Source organism: Thamnophis elegans, chromosome 13 (assembly GCF_009769535.1).
Source record: "Thamnophis elegans isolate rThaEle1 chromosome 13, rThaEle1.pri, whole genome shotgun sequence".
NCBI classification, from domain to species: domain Eukaryota; kingdom Metazoa; phylum Chordata; class Lepidosauria; order Squamata; family Colubridae; genus Thamnophis; species Thamnophis elegans.
Window position 1 is genome coordinate 17782887 of NC_045553.1, and position 13539 is coordinate 17796425.

Sequence of the window (13539 nt, forward strand, 5' to 3'; positions counted from 1 at the left end):
CTCTCGTTCTTTGCTCTCCTTTGGGTGAGAAAGAGAGACTGCAAACCATTAAGGCTGCTCCTTTTAATCAGAGATGCCAAAGCCGAGCACCTGGTTCATCTGTACCTGTATGGAGAGGTGGCTGCTTCTGAGCATCGAGCCTCAGAGATTCACTTGGCTGCTTTAAGCAGAATCCCTCCCTGCAGTCTTTTCTCTGCCTGGCTTTTCTGTTGTGGAATGAACCTGGAATGGTGGGAGGGGGGAGGCTGTCTGTTTTTTATACTCGCACTCCATATATATCTTGTTGGGCTGGAAACAGCCATGAACAGTCTAAGCTTGTTCTGCCTGGATAGGTTTTTTTTTGAAGAAATAGAATGATTATTTAATTTTAAATTCCCAAATTAGATTTCAGTAAGCCTTGTGCTCATTATTTTTGCATATTACCCAGGTTTTCTAAATTCTAGTATTAATGCTTTAAATATGCCAGGTACTGTATGCCAAGCAGGTTGGTTTTATATATTTTGTAGTTCAGATGGAAGACTTCAAAAGTTTGTTCAGGAAATATAACCGCTGATGAATTTGTTTACCAAGATTCATGGCAATTCAGAAGACAAAGATAGTTCTCGGCAGCACCGTTTGTTCAGCAACCATTCAAAGTTACAGGCACACAACAAGGGGTACTGAGAGAAGGGATGGCTCCACATGAGCGGCCCACAAGCTAGCACATGCTCGCAGCTCCATTTGTGTGAGTGGCATGTGGCGTGCACACTGCTCACGCAGACGGAGCAAAGATGCACCCACCACCCATCCGCCGCCTCTGTGGTCCGGTTGCAAACACCGCATGGCCCACTAGTGGGCTGTGGTCCAGACGTTGGTCCCTGACTTGGTGAAATGATGTTAATTAACAGGGGTCCTCTCGCTTTGCCATTCATTTGCCTGGTTGCTTGGTATCTTTAAGCGGCTGCCATTCTGGCCCCTCTACTAGCATTAATACCCCTACCCAAAGAGGGATTGGATTATTGTATGTTTTCTCAATATACAATAAAGACAGACTCCTCCTAACTGCCACCCAGTTAGTGAACATGTGGCTGATTTCTATACCACAAATATTTACTTTGGATGTATCCAAAGAATACCTCCCACCCACCCAAATACCCTCATTTAGATTGGGATATGCTCCCATTTGATCTGAGTACTTTCAGTGCAGCCTTTATGTTGCCTTTGGTTCCTCAGTTCCCCCGAGAGACTGGAGGAAATTAGCGGCAACATCTGTTGATCACCTTCCCAGAGAGATTTTTGTGGCATGAGATTCTTCTGTGCAAATTGGGAGTCATTGCAGTAGCACATAAGAATTGAAGCAATAACTACAACCAAGTAAGGTGCCTTAAAAGCTCTTCTGTTTCTGGAAGCGATCCTTGCACAGCACCAGGGCCTTCCTCGGCCAGAGCTCGGCTGCATCTGCCATGGATCCGGTTCCGTCTTTGGCTGAAGCACATCTCTCTGGCTGAGCCCTTGGGTCATCTTGGCCTCCTAAAGGGGTTTTTCCCCATCCCTGGGAAGGCAAACTGACTCCAGTCGGCTGGCATAGTTTCTCTTCTCATTCCAGACAATATCATCCCTCAACCCAGATAAAGTTTTAATGGAATTTAAACAGGATTTGAGCTATACACTTACAAAAATATAGGGCTAAAAACACCTGCTCTTATGATGGCCCTCTTGTAGGTTCTCCATTGTGCTTTATTATATGTTGCTTGTTCCATACAAGATATATATTTTCCTTTGATCAAATTGGTTTATTCTGGAGACTCCAGGCCATGCGATGCATCACAACATTTTCTCCCTTCGCGGAGCTGGGGTGGGTGTGGCCTGGGTGTGAGGCATCCAGCCCATGGGATGCCAGTTTGACACCCCTGCTCTAGGCAATTATACCGACTTCCTGTGGAGCTATCCTATGTTTGTCTGCTCAGATACAGAGGCCAAGCAACTACTGTGATCGTTGTGCTGCCAATGACATTGTCATTCTGATCAGGAGCTTACTCTTCCTGCGACAAGACCTAGCTGGGGCTCCTAGAGATCAGTTGATACCCTCGTCTCAACGTTAACTGGTTCAGATTGGGGTGGGTGGGTTTCCCATGTCTTAAGTGTTGTGCCTCCATTTTATGGGTCTGGGACTGTAAGCAAAAAAAGTAAATGTATTCAAAAAAGGTTGAGACCTATGAGCTCCAATTTGTCTGCTACTCCCATGATGAATAGCCTGGACCACCCAGGGCTCCGCCTGAAAGGCCCACCCGCAGGACCCCATGTGTCCGTTCAGAGAACTCAGCCTTCCTCATGGAATGGTTGCCTGCTTCATTTCATAATCTCAGTGCCACCTGTTTGAGGTTCTTTGTTTTTTATGCTTTTGTTTTCTTTAACAAAGTCAAGTGGTTTACAGTATTATGACTCCCAAACAGGCACCTTAAAGAGGATTATAGTGAGCTAAAGTTGAAATATTTATTTATTTATTTATTTATTAGACTTATATACCGCTTCATAGGGCTTTCAGCCCTCTCTAAGCGGTTTACAATTTTTTTAGCAAATTGAGTCAGCAACTTGCCCCCACAGACCAGGTCCTCATTTCACCCACCTCGGAAGGATGGAAGGCTGAGTCGACCTTGAGCCGGTGAGATTTGAACTGCTGAACTTCAGATCACAGTCAGCTAAAGTGGCCTGCAGTACTGCACCCTAACCACTGCGCCACCTCGGCTCTGTTTACATTGATATTAAACTTTGCAACTTATGAAATATTGGGCTCAGTGAACTCTGCTCTGTCAGCAGAAAAGAGGGGGACAACTAAAAAGAATTCTGACATCACTTGGAATCATTTTTTGGGAAGGGAGTTGAGTTTCTCTTCCTTTATATTTTTTTTATATTTGGATAGATCTTTTTTATCAAGATATGTCTATAAAAAGGTTTTTGCTTTGTTTCATTCTATTTCTTTTTACACATGTGTAGCTGTAGATGGTCCAAATTCAGCAAATTGTTCATTTATTTCTGGAGAATCTGTTTTTCCCATTTACATTGTGACTACATTTTCCCAGCCCTTAATCAGTCTGCAGCCTCCATTAAAGGGCAGTTAATCCACCGGTTTGTTTCTGTAGCTATCAAATGTCACTGTAGTTTTCTGATATTCTGATACACATTTCCATTTATAATAGAGAGGGACAAACACAACAACGTTGTCAAAGAAGGATTGTCTAGCTAACAAATACATAAGCCAACCTGATGCCCATTTGTAATAGTGGAATTAATCCTGCATATAGAGAAATACAATTGCTTACCGAGTATTGGTTGGCAATGGTTACCTATACCGACATTTCTGTGCTGACAAATATATTTAACTGAGAAAAAAACTTAGCAACCTGTGTAGACGATTTCTAAGTGGTCTCTCAGCAAAATGTTAGAGACCTCATGCCCTGGTGTTTGAGCATCACCCAGAGAGAGATAAGCCCTCGGCATTTAGTTGTCGGTGGCTTAACAAATTGAGCAAACAGTGCCATGGATGGGAGCAAGGTTGCTCTCAGTCAGCAATTCCTCCATCAACCTGTAACATTATTACAAGCTCCTTTGCAGAAATCTTCATTTACCTTTGCTTGCTTAGAATTAAAGCTAAGCACAGTTGGGCATTTGCCAGTGACCTTAAATAGTTGAAGTGATCTCACAAAAAACCCGAATCAGGGGAAGTTTACACTCCCAAATGTATCAAAAACCTAAGTAATCTCCAGGGCTGCCAGAGGTTACTGACTATGGCAGAGATCCTCGCCAGAAGGGTTTGAGTGCTAAGCTTTTTCTCAGCATCCCCGAGACAAATGAAATCAAGCGAGAACACTGTCCACATCTTGTTTTCCAGCCCCTCTATTTATAAGAATATCCTTTGAAAAAAAAGCCACATTCAACCTTGTTTAAAATTCCCATTGTACAGCTGCATCCGTTTCAGATTTTCACATACAAGCCATAGATCTTACAATGACCAGAGGGATGGAAGGGATCTCTTCTCCACTGCTCTTCTGGGGCTTTAATCTGACCCAAGGACATCCTGTGTGCAGGGTTGCCTCAGAAGGGAAGAATCCAAGTAGCGGCATTTTGTGTGACAAAGCAAAACAAGAGAAAAGGGCAAAACGTTTCTCTTGAGAGGTTCATGTAAATGGCTCTTCTTCCATAACCCGGACGTGCAAACTATTACTGTAAAAGAGTCACAATTTGCTTGATAAAACCCTGAAGCCACGGGATGTGTAATAACGCAGAGAGAACCTGACACAAGGGCAGGGGAGGGCAGGAGGATGCTTGTATGAACAGAAGCTGAGAACCCCAAAGAGAAAGAGGAGGAGCCGGCATTCCTCCCAGGGCATTGCAGGGGGCAAGAGCAGTCAGGCAGGGCATCCCTTGATCCAGAGACCCAGTGGGGATTTTGAAGCAGACAAACACCCATCCATCAGGGATGCTCCAGTTTGCTTTCCTCTTCTGAGCAGGGTGCAGATTGGCTTTGATTGCTTGTGACTTTATGATTCTCAGAGGCTAGCAGCCCATGCTGCTCTCCCTCCTTCTCTCCCTTGTTTTTGTTTGCTTCCCGTTCCGTTCTATCTTAACTTGTGTTCTGAATCTAAGAATATAAGTCCCTTGCTCCTAGAAGACATGATTTCTCTTACCTGCTTTGGTTTCCCCCATTTCAGAATATCGATATCACCAACTTCAGCAGCAGCTGGAACGATGGCTTGGCGTTCTGTGCTGTCCTCCATACTTACCTCCCGGCACACATTCCCTACCAGGAGCTGAGCAGTCAGGACAAGGTACACTATCTGAACCTGCCCATACCAGGAGCCTTCTTTCTGGGCACAGCCTTCACAGCCCCCTTTGTACGCCTACAGTTCTTTCTCTCAGTATAGGCCCACCAGGAAGTGGGCAAGGCTGCAGCCCAGCAACCTGACCTGCATCCTAGCAGCCATCCCACTTGTAACAGACTGGAGTGAGTCCGACGGAGGCTCTGCAAATATTAAATTTATATGCCTCCCATCTCACTGTCACTATCCAAAGGGACTCTGGTGGCTTTCTTTTAAAGAGAAGAGCAACAAAGCTGATTAGGGGACTAGAAGCTAGAATATATGGAGAACAGCTGCAGGAACTAAGAATGGCTAGTTAATTGAAAGAAGGACGAGGGGTGATACAATAGCAGTCTTCCAAAACCCAAGGGGCTGCCAAAAAGAAAAGGGGGTCAACCTATTCTCCAAAGCACCAAAAAGCAGGACAAGAAGCAATGGATGAAAACTAATCAAGGAGAGAAGCAGCGTGAAACTAAGGAGAAATTTCCTGACAATGAGAACAATTAATCAGTGGAATAATTTGCCTGCAGAAATTGTGTGACAATACTGGACGTTTTTAAGGAGAGATTGGACAACCATTTGCCTGAAATGATATAGGGTTTCTTCCTTGAGCAGGAGGTTGGAATAGAAGACCTCCAAGGCCCCTTCCAATTCTGTTACTCTGTTAAACCATAAGGGGAGAAGATGCTTTCCACAACAACCATTAGTAACACTTGAGTGTAAATTGTTACTGTTTTTTAAATGTATTTCTTGCTCCCTTGAAGTTTAAATGATTTATAAGAGAGTATCTTAAGTAAGTAATTGTTTAAGATAGTAAATATAAGAAGAAAAGGACAAGCAAACTATCAAAATACCCAGCAGGATGAACTCAGGGAAGCACTTTCAGAGAAGCCCCTGAGTTGCAAAACTGGTAGCCCCTTTTCTGACTAACAAAACTTTATTAAAAAGCCATTTGTCTGATGTCTGTCTGATTTTCTGCCCCATAGACTGTCAGGCTTTCCTATGAGTTATGGAAGTCAGAGAAAGATCAGAGGCTGCCTGGACCCAGGGAAGATTCGCTGAAACAGTGAAGAGGAAAGGGAGGCCTGGTTAAAAAAGAGGAGAAAGAAAGAAGAGTGTGTGTGTGTGTGTGTGTTTATTTGGTAAAATCACATTTGTGTTGGAGGAAAGGGCCTTTTCCTGCAGTACCCAGGCTGTAACTGCCAATCGTACATGAGCTGGGAGGTCATCTTCCAGGACTGGGGTTAAATTTGCTGACTAAGAAAGGCTCCTATGGGGCCATTAATGAAACACATTTCCACTCTGAAAAAAGCAGAACGTGGAACCTCTGGTGTGTTGGGGGGGGGGTGAGCCTGGTGCACTCCTCCCTGTCCTCCCTCCATGGGCCCTGCCTGCAATTCTTTTCTCACTGCAGCGTCTCCGCTTGTCACAGGAGTGGCTTGTCTTCATCTCCATCAGCCTTCTGTTCCTTGACTTCTGCTGCTACAAGGTCACCCACAAGCATATTTGACAGAATAACAGAGTTGGAAGGGACCTCAGAGGTCTTCTAGTCCAACCTCCTGCTTAGGCAGGAAATCCTATGCCACTTCAGACCAATGGTTGTCCAATCTCTTCTTAACAACTTCCAATGTGGAGCATTTTCAACTTCTGGAGGCAAGTTGTTCTGCTGATCAATTGTTCTAAGCATTGGAAAATTTCTCCTTAGTCCTAGGAGAAATTTCTCAAATTCCCAGAGATCCATTTCGGAAGGGATGAAACATTTACTCATTTTCAATGAAATTTCTTTAAGGGAAGAATATATTTTATTTCCATTAGAGAATTTTTGATAAATCGTGAAAGGCGAAGGACACTGCAAAATCTTTGTAAAAGTGTACAAGTGGTGCTAATGAAGGGGAGGGTGTGAAGCTCAGGACTGATGATGGGGCTCTCGGGGCTTCCTTGTTTTCTTGCAGATGTTTCATTCCCCAAACTGGCACCAATGATGTTACAGGGAGCAGGCTCAGAGAGCACCAAGGAGCCCTCAGGTGCAGGAAGTCCTCCAGTTACAACCATTCGTTTCATGACTTTTCTAAGTTACAACAGCACTGGAAAAAGTGACTTGTGCACATGGTCGCATGATGAAAATTTCAGTGCTTGGCAACTAGCATGTGCTTCTAACAGTTGCATTTTCATGGGGTCACGTGATCATCGTTTGTGACTTTCCCAGTTGGTTTCTGACAAGCAAAATCAGGACCAGATTCACATAATGACCATGTGCTTCGCTTAACAACTTTTGCAAAAAGGTTGGAAAACGGAGCAAAACTTACTTAACAGATGCTTTGCTTAGCAGCAGAAGTGTTGGGCTCAATTGTGATCATAGTTTGAGGACTATCTAGCAGTAATTAAGAGGGAAGTCCTTTAAGTCTTTTTTTTTTGGTATTTAGGTTATTTGCTGTGCACTTACTGTGGCTTAACTCTGTTTCAGAGAAGAAATTTCACGCTGGCTTTCCAGGCCGCTGAGAGCGTTGGCATCAAATCCACCTTGGTAAGTCTGTGCAACGATGACGCCATTTGTGCTCAAATGGCAGTCTTAAGCATTGAGAATAGTGCAAAGTTGGGGCATTGAGAAGGGCACTCTCCCCCCCTCCCCCCCCTCTCTCCCTGCCCCCTCCCCCCCACTCTCTCTCCCTCTCCCAACCCAATAGACAACCTGACGACATCACAAACCACTGCTCTCTTTGCAGATGAGTGCTGAAGCTGGTTCACGCAGACCAGTAACACAGATTGTCTGAATGCCAGCCGGATTTTTAGGAACTCTTTCAGCTTTGGTGTAAGGAAAGCAGCCCAGCCCTGACCTGCTTTCAGAGACAGCTTTTCTGTAGCTGAAAGCCTAGATAATTTTATTTATTAATGTAATTACTTTTATAGGCAAGCTTATATTCAGAAGGGAAGAAGTTAATTCTACATGACTGGCATCTTTTTATGTTTCTGTTTTTTCCTTCTTGTTTTCTTGGTAGGATATTAATGAAATGGTACGAACGGAGCGTCCAGACTGGCAGAATGTTATGCTCTACGTCACGGCAATTTACAAATACTTTGAAACCTGAGAGCAGGAACAGTGGAGAGAAGCAGAAACTCAAGACTGTACCCTAAAACCAACTGGCCTCTTTTGGTGGACCCCTCTGGTCAGTTGAGTGAGCCAGGTCTAATTACCAGAATGATTGGGCAAATTCAACATTAAGTGTTAACGAAGATTTCATCCTTTTCTTGCCAGAGACTAAACTGAATATAAGCTGCAAAAAGCACAAGGCTAAAGAAGGTCATCTGACTGTATCACAAAGACTTTCTTTAGAAAGTGTTCCTAAAAGTTTGGTAAATATTAATTTTATGACACCCCAATGCTCCCCAGAGCAGAAGAAATGGCTTCTGGTAATCTCATCAAAGCCCTTTGAGATCATCTCTGTCTCTTCATTAAAAGAAGTTCAAAGGTGCCTTCTCCTTGCCACCTTCACCTGATCGCAGGGGCTGTCCCACCGGGGCTGTGTGCAGCTGAGAAGTCATGTCTTAAGGCTGCCTCTTCCGAGGTTCGATTGCAATAAAGGCCCTGCGTCAATTAAATGGGGGGATCTGGGAGAGCAGGCGGATCACCCCCAGAGTCCAGGAGACGACCATATGGAGATCGGTTGACTTTTCCTTGGGAAGAACTAACCTCTTTCTTCTTGGCTTTTCTTTTTGGTGGTGCTCCAGATAAGTTTCTTTCAGGTGAAGAGAACGTTTGGGTCACAGGACAGGATAAACTTTTCAAAAACTGGTCAGCATAAGGCTCTTGCCCCTGTGGGGTTTTTGCCAGGGGCTTTGCAGCTTTTCCAACTGCTTAGCTGCTGTTCCTGTCTATGGGCCGAAAGAAAAGGGACTTCTGGGGGTCTCCCTGTGCAGCACATTGAAGGGAATGATGCGTGTCCCGCTCTGCAGGCTGTGCTCGGGGTTAAAACTGGTTTAATAGGCGGAATTAGTCCTGATCAGGAGATGGAAGAACAACTTTGGGTTTCCACCTGTGGCTTTAAATCAACCTGGCCCAACCCTGTGGGGGGAGGCGAGTGCCTCACCTGCCCCTGGGAGAGCAGCAGCAGCCACCAGGACCAGGGAGCTTCAGGGAGTGTCTAGTGCTCCCCCTCCCCTGGGAGACCTTGGCAAAGAGACAGTGCTAGGATTTGCTGCTGGGCAATGAAATAAGAGATTTCTTCCACCACCACCCCCTTTCCCTAGAGGGGCCAAGTGTCAATCTGCTCACACCCGAAGAAAACAAGTCTGTTTTCAAGTTTTTGAATACGTCTGTTACCTTTTCTTTGCAAATGTACTTTGCTTTTCCCACTCAACGTAATTTTGCATTCTTCAATGTGCCTGGCAAAGGACTTTGAATGTTGCCGGTGTGTGAGCTGTCGAGAATATAATCCAGTTCCACAATTTAGCCTTGAAAACACTCTGGATGGGCATTGAGACCAGTCAGAATGAACTCTGAAGAATGTAGCCAAAAAGTGTTCTTGTGCCTCTTGTACATCATTCACAGTGCAAAAACATTTTACAAACTGTCAGCTGCCAAGTGGGTTCCCCTCTCCAATGCTCAGTTTACTCAAGGAGCCTGCAAATACCGACAGATTTGCCTTGGGATTACCTCTGTGCAGATTCGCATTAGAGGAAATAGATGGGGAACTTGCTCTATGCCTCCCAGCATCCTTCTGTTGGCCTTAAAAAGAGTCTTTGCACCAAACGGTGCCCTGGCCACCCCTGAACTCTCTGAAGATGAGGAAGGAAAGAAGGAAGGAGGCCTTCCGCCTCTTCTTCCAGAGTCTAAATTATGAGGCCTTGTGTCCTGTGCCCCCCTCCCCCAATTGTATTGCATTCTATAAGAAGTCCTATATTTTTATTCTAAGCAGATGGCAATGTACTGTAGCCCAGCAACAAGAGGGTGAGTTTCATACAGGAGTCATTCCAGGAGTCCTTGCTCTGGCCTGGGGGGGGTGGGGGTGGGAGGCCTCCGGGAAAGGGAGATGTGCAAAAAAGCAAAGCCTGGAGAATGAGAGGCACAGAGAGCAAGGGAAGAAACCCTCTGACCCGCTTTCTGGCAGTGACGATCTGTAACTTTTGATAAAGAAGGAATTATATTAAGATCTCAAAAAAAATATTTTATCAAGGAAAGCAAGTGGGTGAAAGAAATCTAAAGAAGCTTCTTACTCTACAGGAGAAGAATGCTTAACAGGGAAGTTCTTTGTTAGATTCTTTAAATATTCTTGAATTCTTTAGCCATCTTCTAAAAACCAACTAACTTATGTAAAAATATATTCTTGTTACTTTTGTCTTATTAAATATTTTGAATATGCAATAAAAAAGCTGCTCTCGATGTTTCTGTTTCAGTAAAGGTTCCTATATGTCACTATTTTGATTTTCCTCATGACTGTTTGGGGAAGTTTTACCAAGATGCCTGGAAGGGGGAAGGCCCCATCCAGTGGGAGTTCAGATGGTTCATCCTTATTACTGTCTTCCAAGGAGAACAGAGGTTTAGGCAACTTACGCCACTTTGGGCTATCCCTGCCATGCAGGGCCTCACACACAGAGAGACCCTATTTGGTGGCAGCGTTCCTGCCCACATTCATCTCTCCTCTCCTCTCCTCCTGGGATTAGATGACTGTTGTTTGTGTGTGGTTACTGAAGAGCAGTTCCTTCTCAAAATACTTCTTCTGACATTGAGATCCCCACGTAAATTATATTATCACGCATGGATGATAGGCGCTAGGGGAGACAACTGTCCAGGGAGGCAGGCATCCCTCACCACCAGTCTCACCTCAGCACTCGAGGAAAGACTAGGTTCAAATATACCCCCCCCCCATGAGTGCTTTTTCAGGAGGCACAGGTAAATCTGACTGGATAGAAATCATCATCAACCAGGAGTCCCTGAGGACTTCCCTGAATTTGGCTTTAGTTTCTTCATCTTATGCAAATCCAGAGATGCTCATAGAGGTCAACACCTGTGATGACATAAACATCTCAGGGTTATCCCATAAAATAACATCCAGCTCCAGAATTCCAGGTGATCCCACCTGGGACCTTCATAAAGGGGGGTGGGGGCAGAGGAGGGCCTGGTAATCTTCCATAGCCCACGGCCACGGAGAGAAGGTGGGCCCTCCCAAAAGTACGTTCTGGCACCTGCCCTTAAGGTAGGAATGGAAGACGACAAACCAGAGGTCATGGGGCGAGGTTCTTTTTTTCAACAAAAAGTCCACCAGGGGCTTCCAGTCAGTAATAAATGTAATTATTATCCTTCCTCTAATCAAACAAGGCCATTTTGCCATCTCTGTAATCCTGTCATCTTCACCAACCATTGTGGGCATTTCAGAGTCTATTTTTATTTTTGCATATACCAATAATAATCTTGCAGCAGTTACCATATATAACGGTCTCCCATAACTCTTTTCTAATTATTGGTCTGTTAGTCCCAACAAGATTTCTGCTTTCAACTGAATATCAATTTTTTAAAATTCTTGTATTGCCCTATATATTTCAACCCAAAATGTTCTGGCTTTTAGCAAGTCTACCGGGTATAGCAAAAGCACTTAGATTTATATACAGCTTCGTAGGTCTTTTACAGACCACTCTAAGCGGTTTACAGAATCAGCCTCTTGCCCCCAACAATCTGGGTCCTGATTTTACCCACCTCAGAAGGCTGAGTCAACCTTGAGCCTGGTGAGATTTGATCTGCCAAACTGCAGCTAGCAGTCAGCTAAAATAGCCTACAGTGTTGCACTCTAACCACTGCGCCACCTTGGCTTGGTATAATATGTCCCTTCATGTTATCCACATTTCCAACACAAATTTTAAGTACCTTTGTACATTCTGCATAATTCTTCTGGAGTCCTGCCTCAACTACACTCTGTGCACAATTGTTAGGCCAGTTGTATTTTGGAGGATTAATTTTGTTATTGAACAACTACAGTGTTCTCAGTCAATCCAAAATGTTAATAAACCTCAAACCTGAATAGTTAAAAAAGTAAAAGTGGGTTTATGGCTTTCTTAGGAGAATATGTGTGCACAATTATTGGGCAACTATTAGTGCACAGAATTATTATACAACTAAATGAAAAATGAAATTTTCCCATTCTCACTCATTTATTTTCATCTGTTAAAGTGAGAATAATAACTCAAAATTTACAAATAAACATTTCTGACAGTTCAAAAAAAAAATCAGTGACCAATATAGCCACCCTTCAATCATAGTACAAGCCTTTCATTCATGGAATCTGTTAGTTTCTTGATCTATTGACGATCAACTTTTTGTGGACTCTGGACTTCATGCTGTAATGCTCCACTGGAAAGCCTGACAAAACCTCCGCTTGCATTCTCTGCTCCTTCTCCTTCCTTCACAAGGCTGCATGAACTCTGGAGATCTGCTCAGGGATTTTAGTTACAGTGTCATTTTCTCTATGTTCTCCTTCGAGAAGCCTTGGGAAGGGATCAGTATTTGTGAGTTCAAAGAGTCTCAGTGGTCCATCCCTCACATCCTGCAGTGGGCACTTAGAAGACAGCCCACTTTCTCTTGTGTCAGGCCTTCATCCCAGCCTTGGTGGGGTCATCCACTGCAGTGTTCCTCTTCTTCAGAGATTCTTGGATTTCTTCAACCCATGGAGGGTTGACTCTTCTACTGTTCAACTAGTTCAAGAAGACAAGATTCCTGAGGTGACCATGGACTGTTTGCTAGAGCCTGATGCCAGTTGCCTCCTGGCTTTTCCAGATTAGACACTTCTACATCTTTGGGTTCTCTGGCATTTATTTTTCTGCCCCACCTGAGGAACTTTCTCCTTCCAGGAATTTCATCTTCTTTAACACAGGGTTTCTCAAATTTGGCAAGTTTAAGATGGATGGACTTTGAGTCGCAGAATTCCCCAACCAAAATTCTGGCAGTTGAAGTCCACCCATCTTAAAACTTGCCAAACTTGAGGAACCCTGCATTAATGTATTACAGTGTAAAAACTCATTTTAACTCCCTTTTCTTTCTCCAATAAAGACACAAATGAACCCTTTCCCTGAGAGGAGGGCAACCTAGCAAATCTGTAGACCATCACGAAGCTTATTTTGTTTCCTCTGCTGCTTGGAGTTGATGGAAGTCCTCATACTTTTCCTACCAAAGCCAATGCACAGCTCACATTTAACAAAATAACAGAAGGGACTTTGGAGGACTAGTACACCCCCTACCCTGCTCAAGCAGGAAAATCTATACCACAACAGACGTCCAATCTCTGCTTAAAAATCTCCAGTCATGGAGCACCCACAATTATTCTGTCAGGAAATTTCTTCTTCTTTCTAGATTGCTTCTCTCCTTGATTAGTTTCCATCTAGTACTTCTTGTCTTACCTCACCAGAAGGTAAGGCAAGAAGCAATAGATGGAAACTACTTTGGAGAATAGGTTGACCCCTTCCTCTTTGTGGCAGCCCCTCCAATATGGGAACACTACTATCATGCCATCCCTAATCTTTCTTTTCATTAGACTGGACATACCCAATTCCTGCAATGGTTCTTCATATGTTATTTTAGCCTCCAGACTCCTGATTGTCTTCATTGCTTTTCTTTGCACTCTTTCTAGTCTCGTTTGCTCAATTTTTATCAATGGTAACCAATAAGGATAACACAACTGACACTGCTTCTCCATCATTCTCTCTTTGGCTTGATCTTAGC

General features: G+C 44.0%; 1 protein-coding gene across 2 annotated transcripts in view; it reads left to right on the forward strand.

Moving 5' to 3' along the window:
• Positions 1–10201, forward strand: part of SPECC1L (sperm antigen with calponin homology and coiled-coil domains 1 like) — a 71500-nt gene extending 61299 nt beyond the window's left edge. For both annotated transcript variants that reach the window (XM_032229124.1, XM_032229125.1), the window contains 3 exons: positions 4689–4805; positions 7300–7359; positions 7832–10201. In XM_032229124.1, the coding sequence (XP_032085015.1) occupies positions 4689–4805; positions 7300–7359; positions 7832–7921 (267 nt within the window). In that variant the 3' untranslated portion in view covers positions 7922–10201. The remainder of the gene's footprint in view (positions 1–4688; positions 4806–7299; positions 7360–7831) is intronic.
• Positions 10202–13539: the final 3338 nt, after the last annotated feature.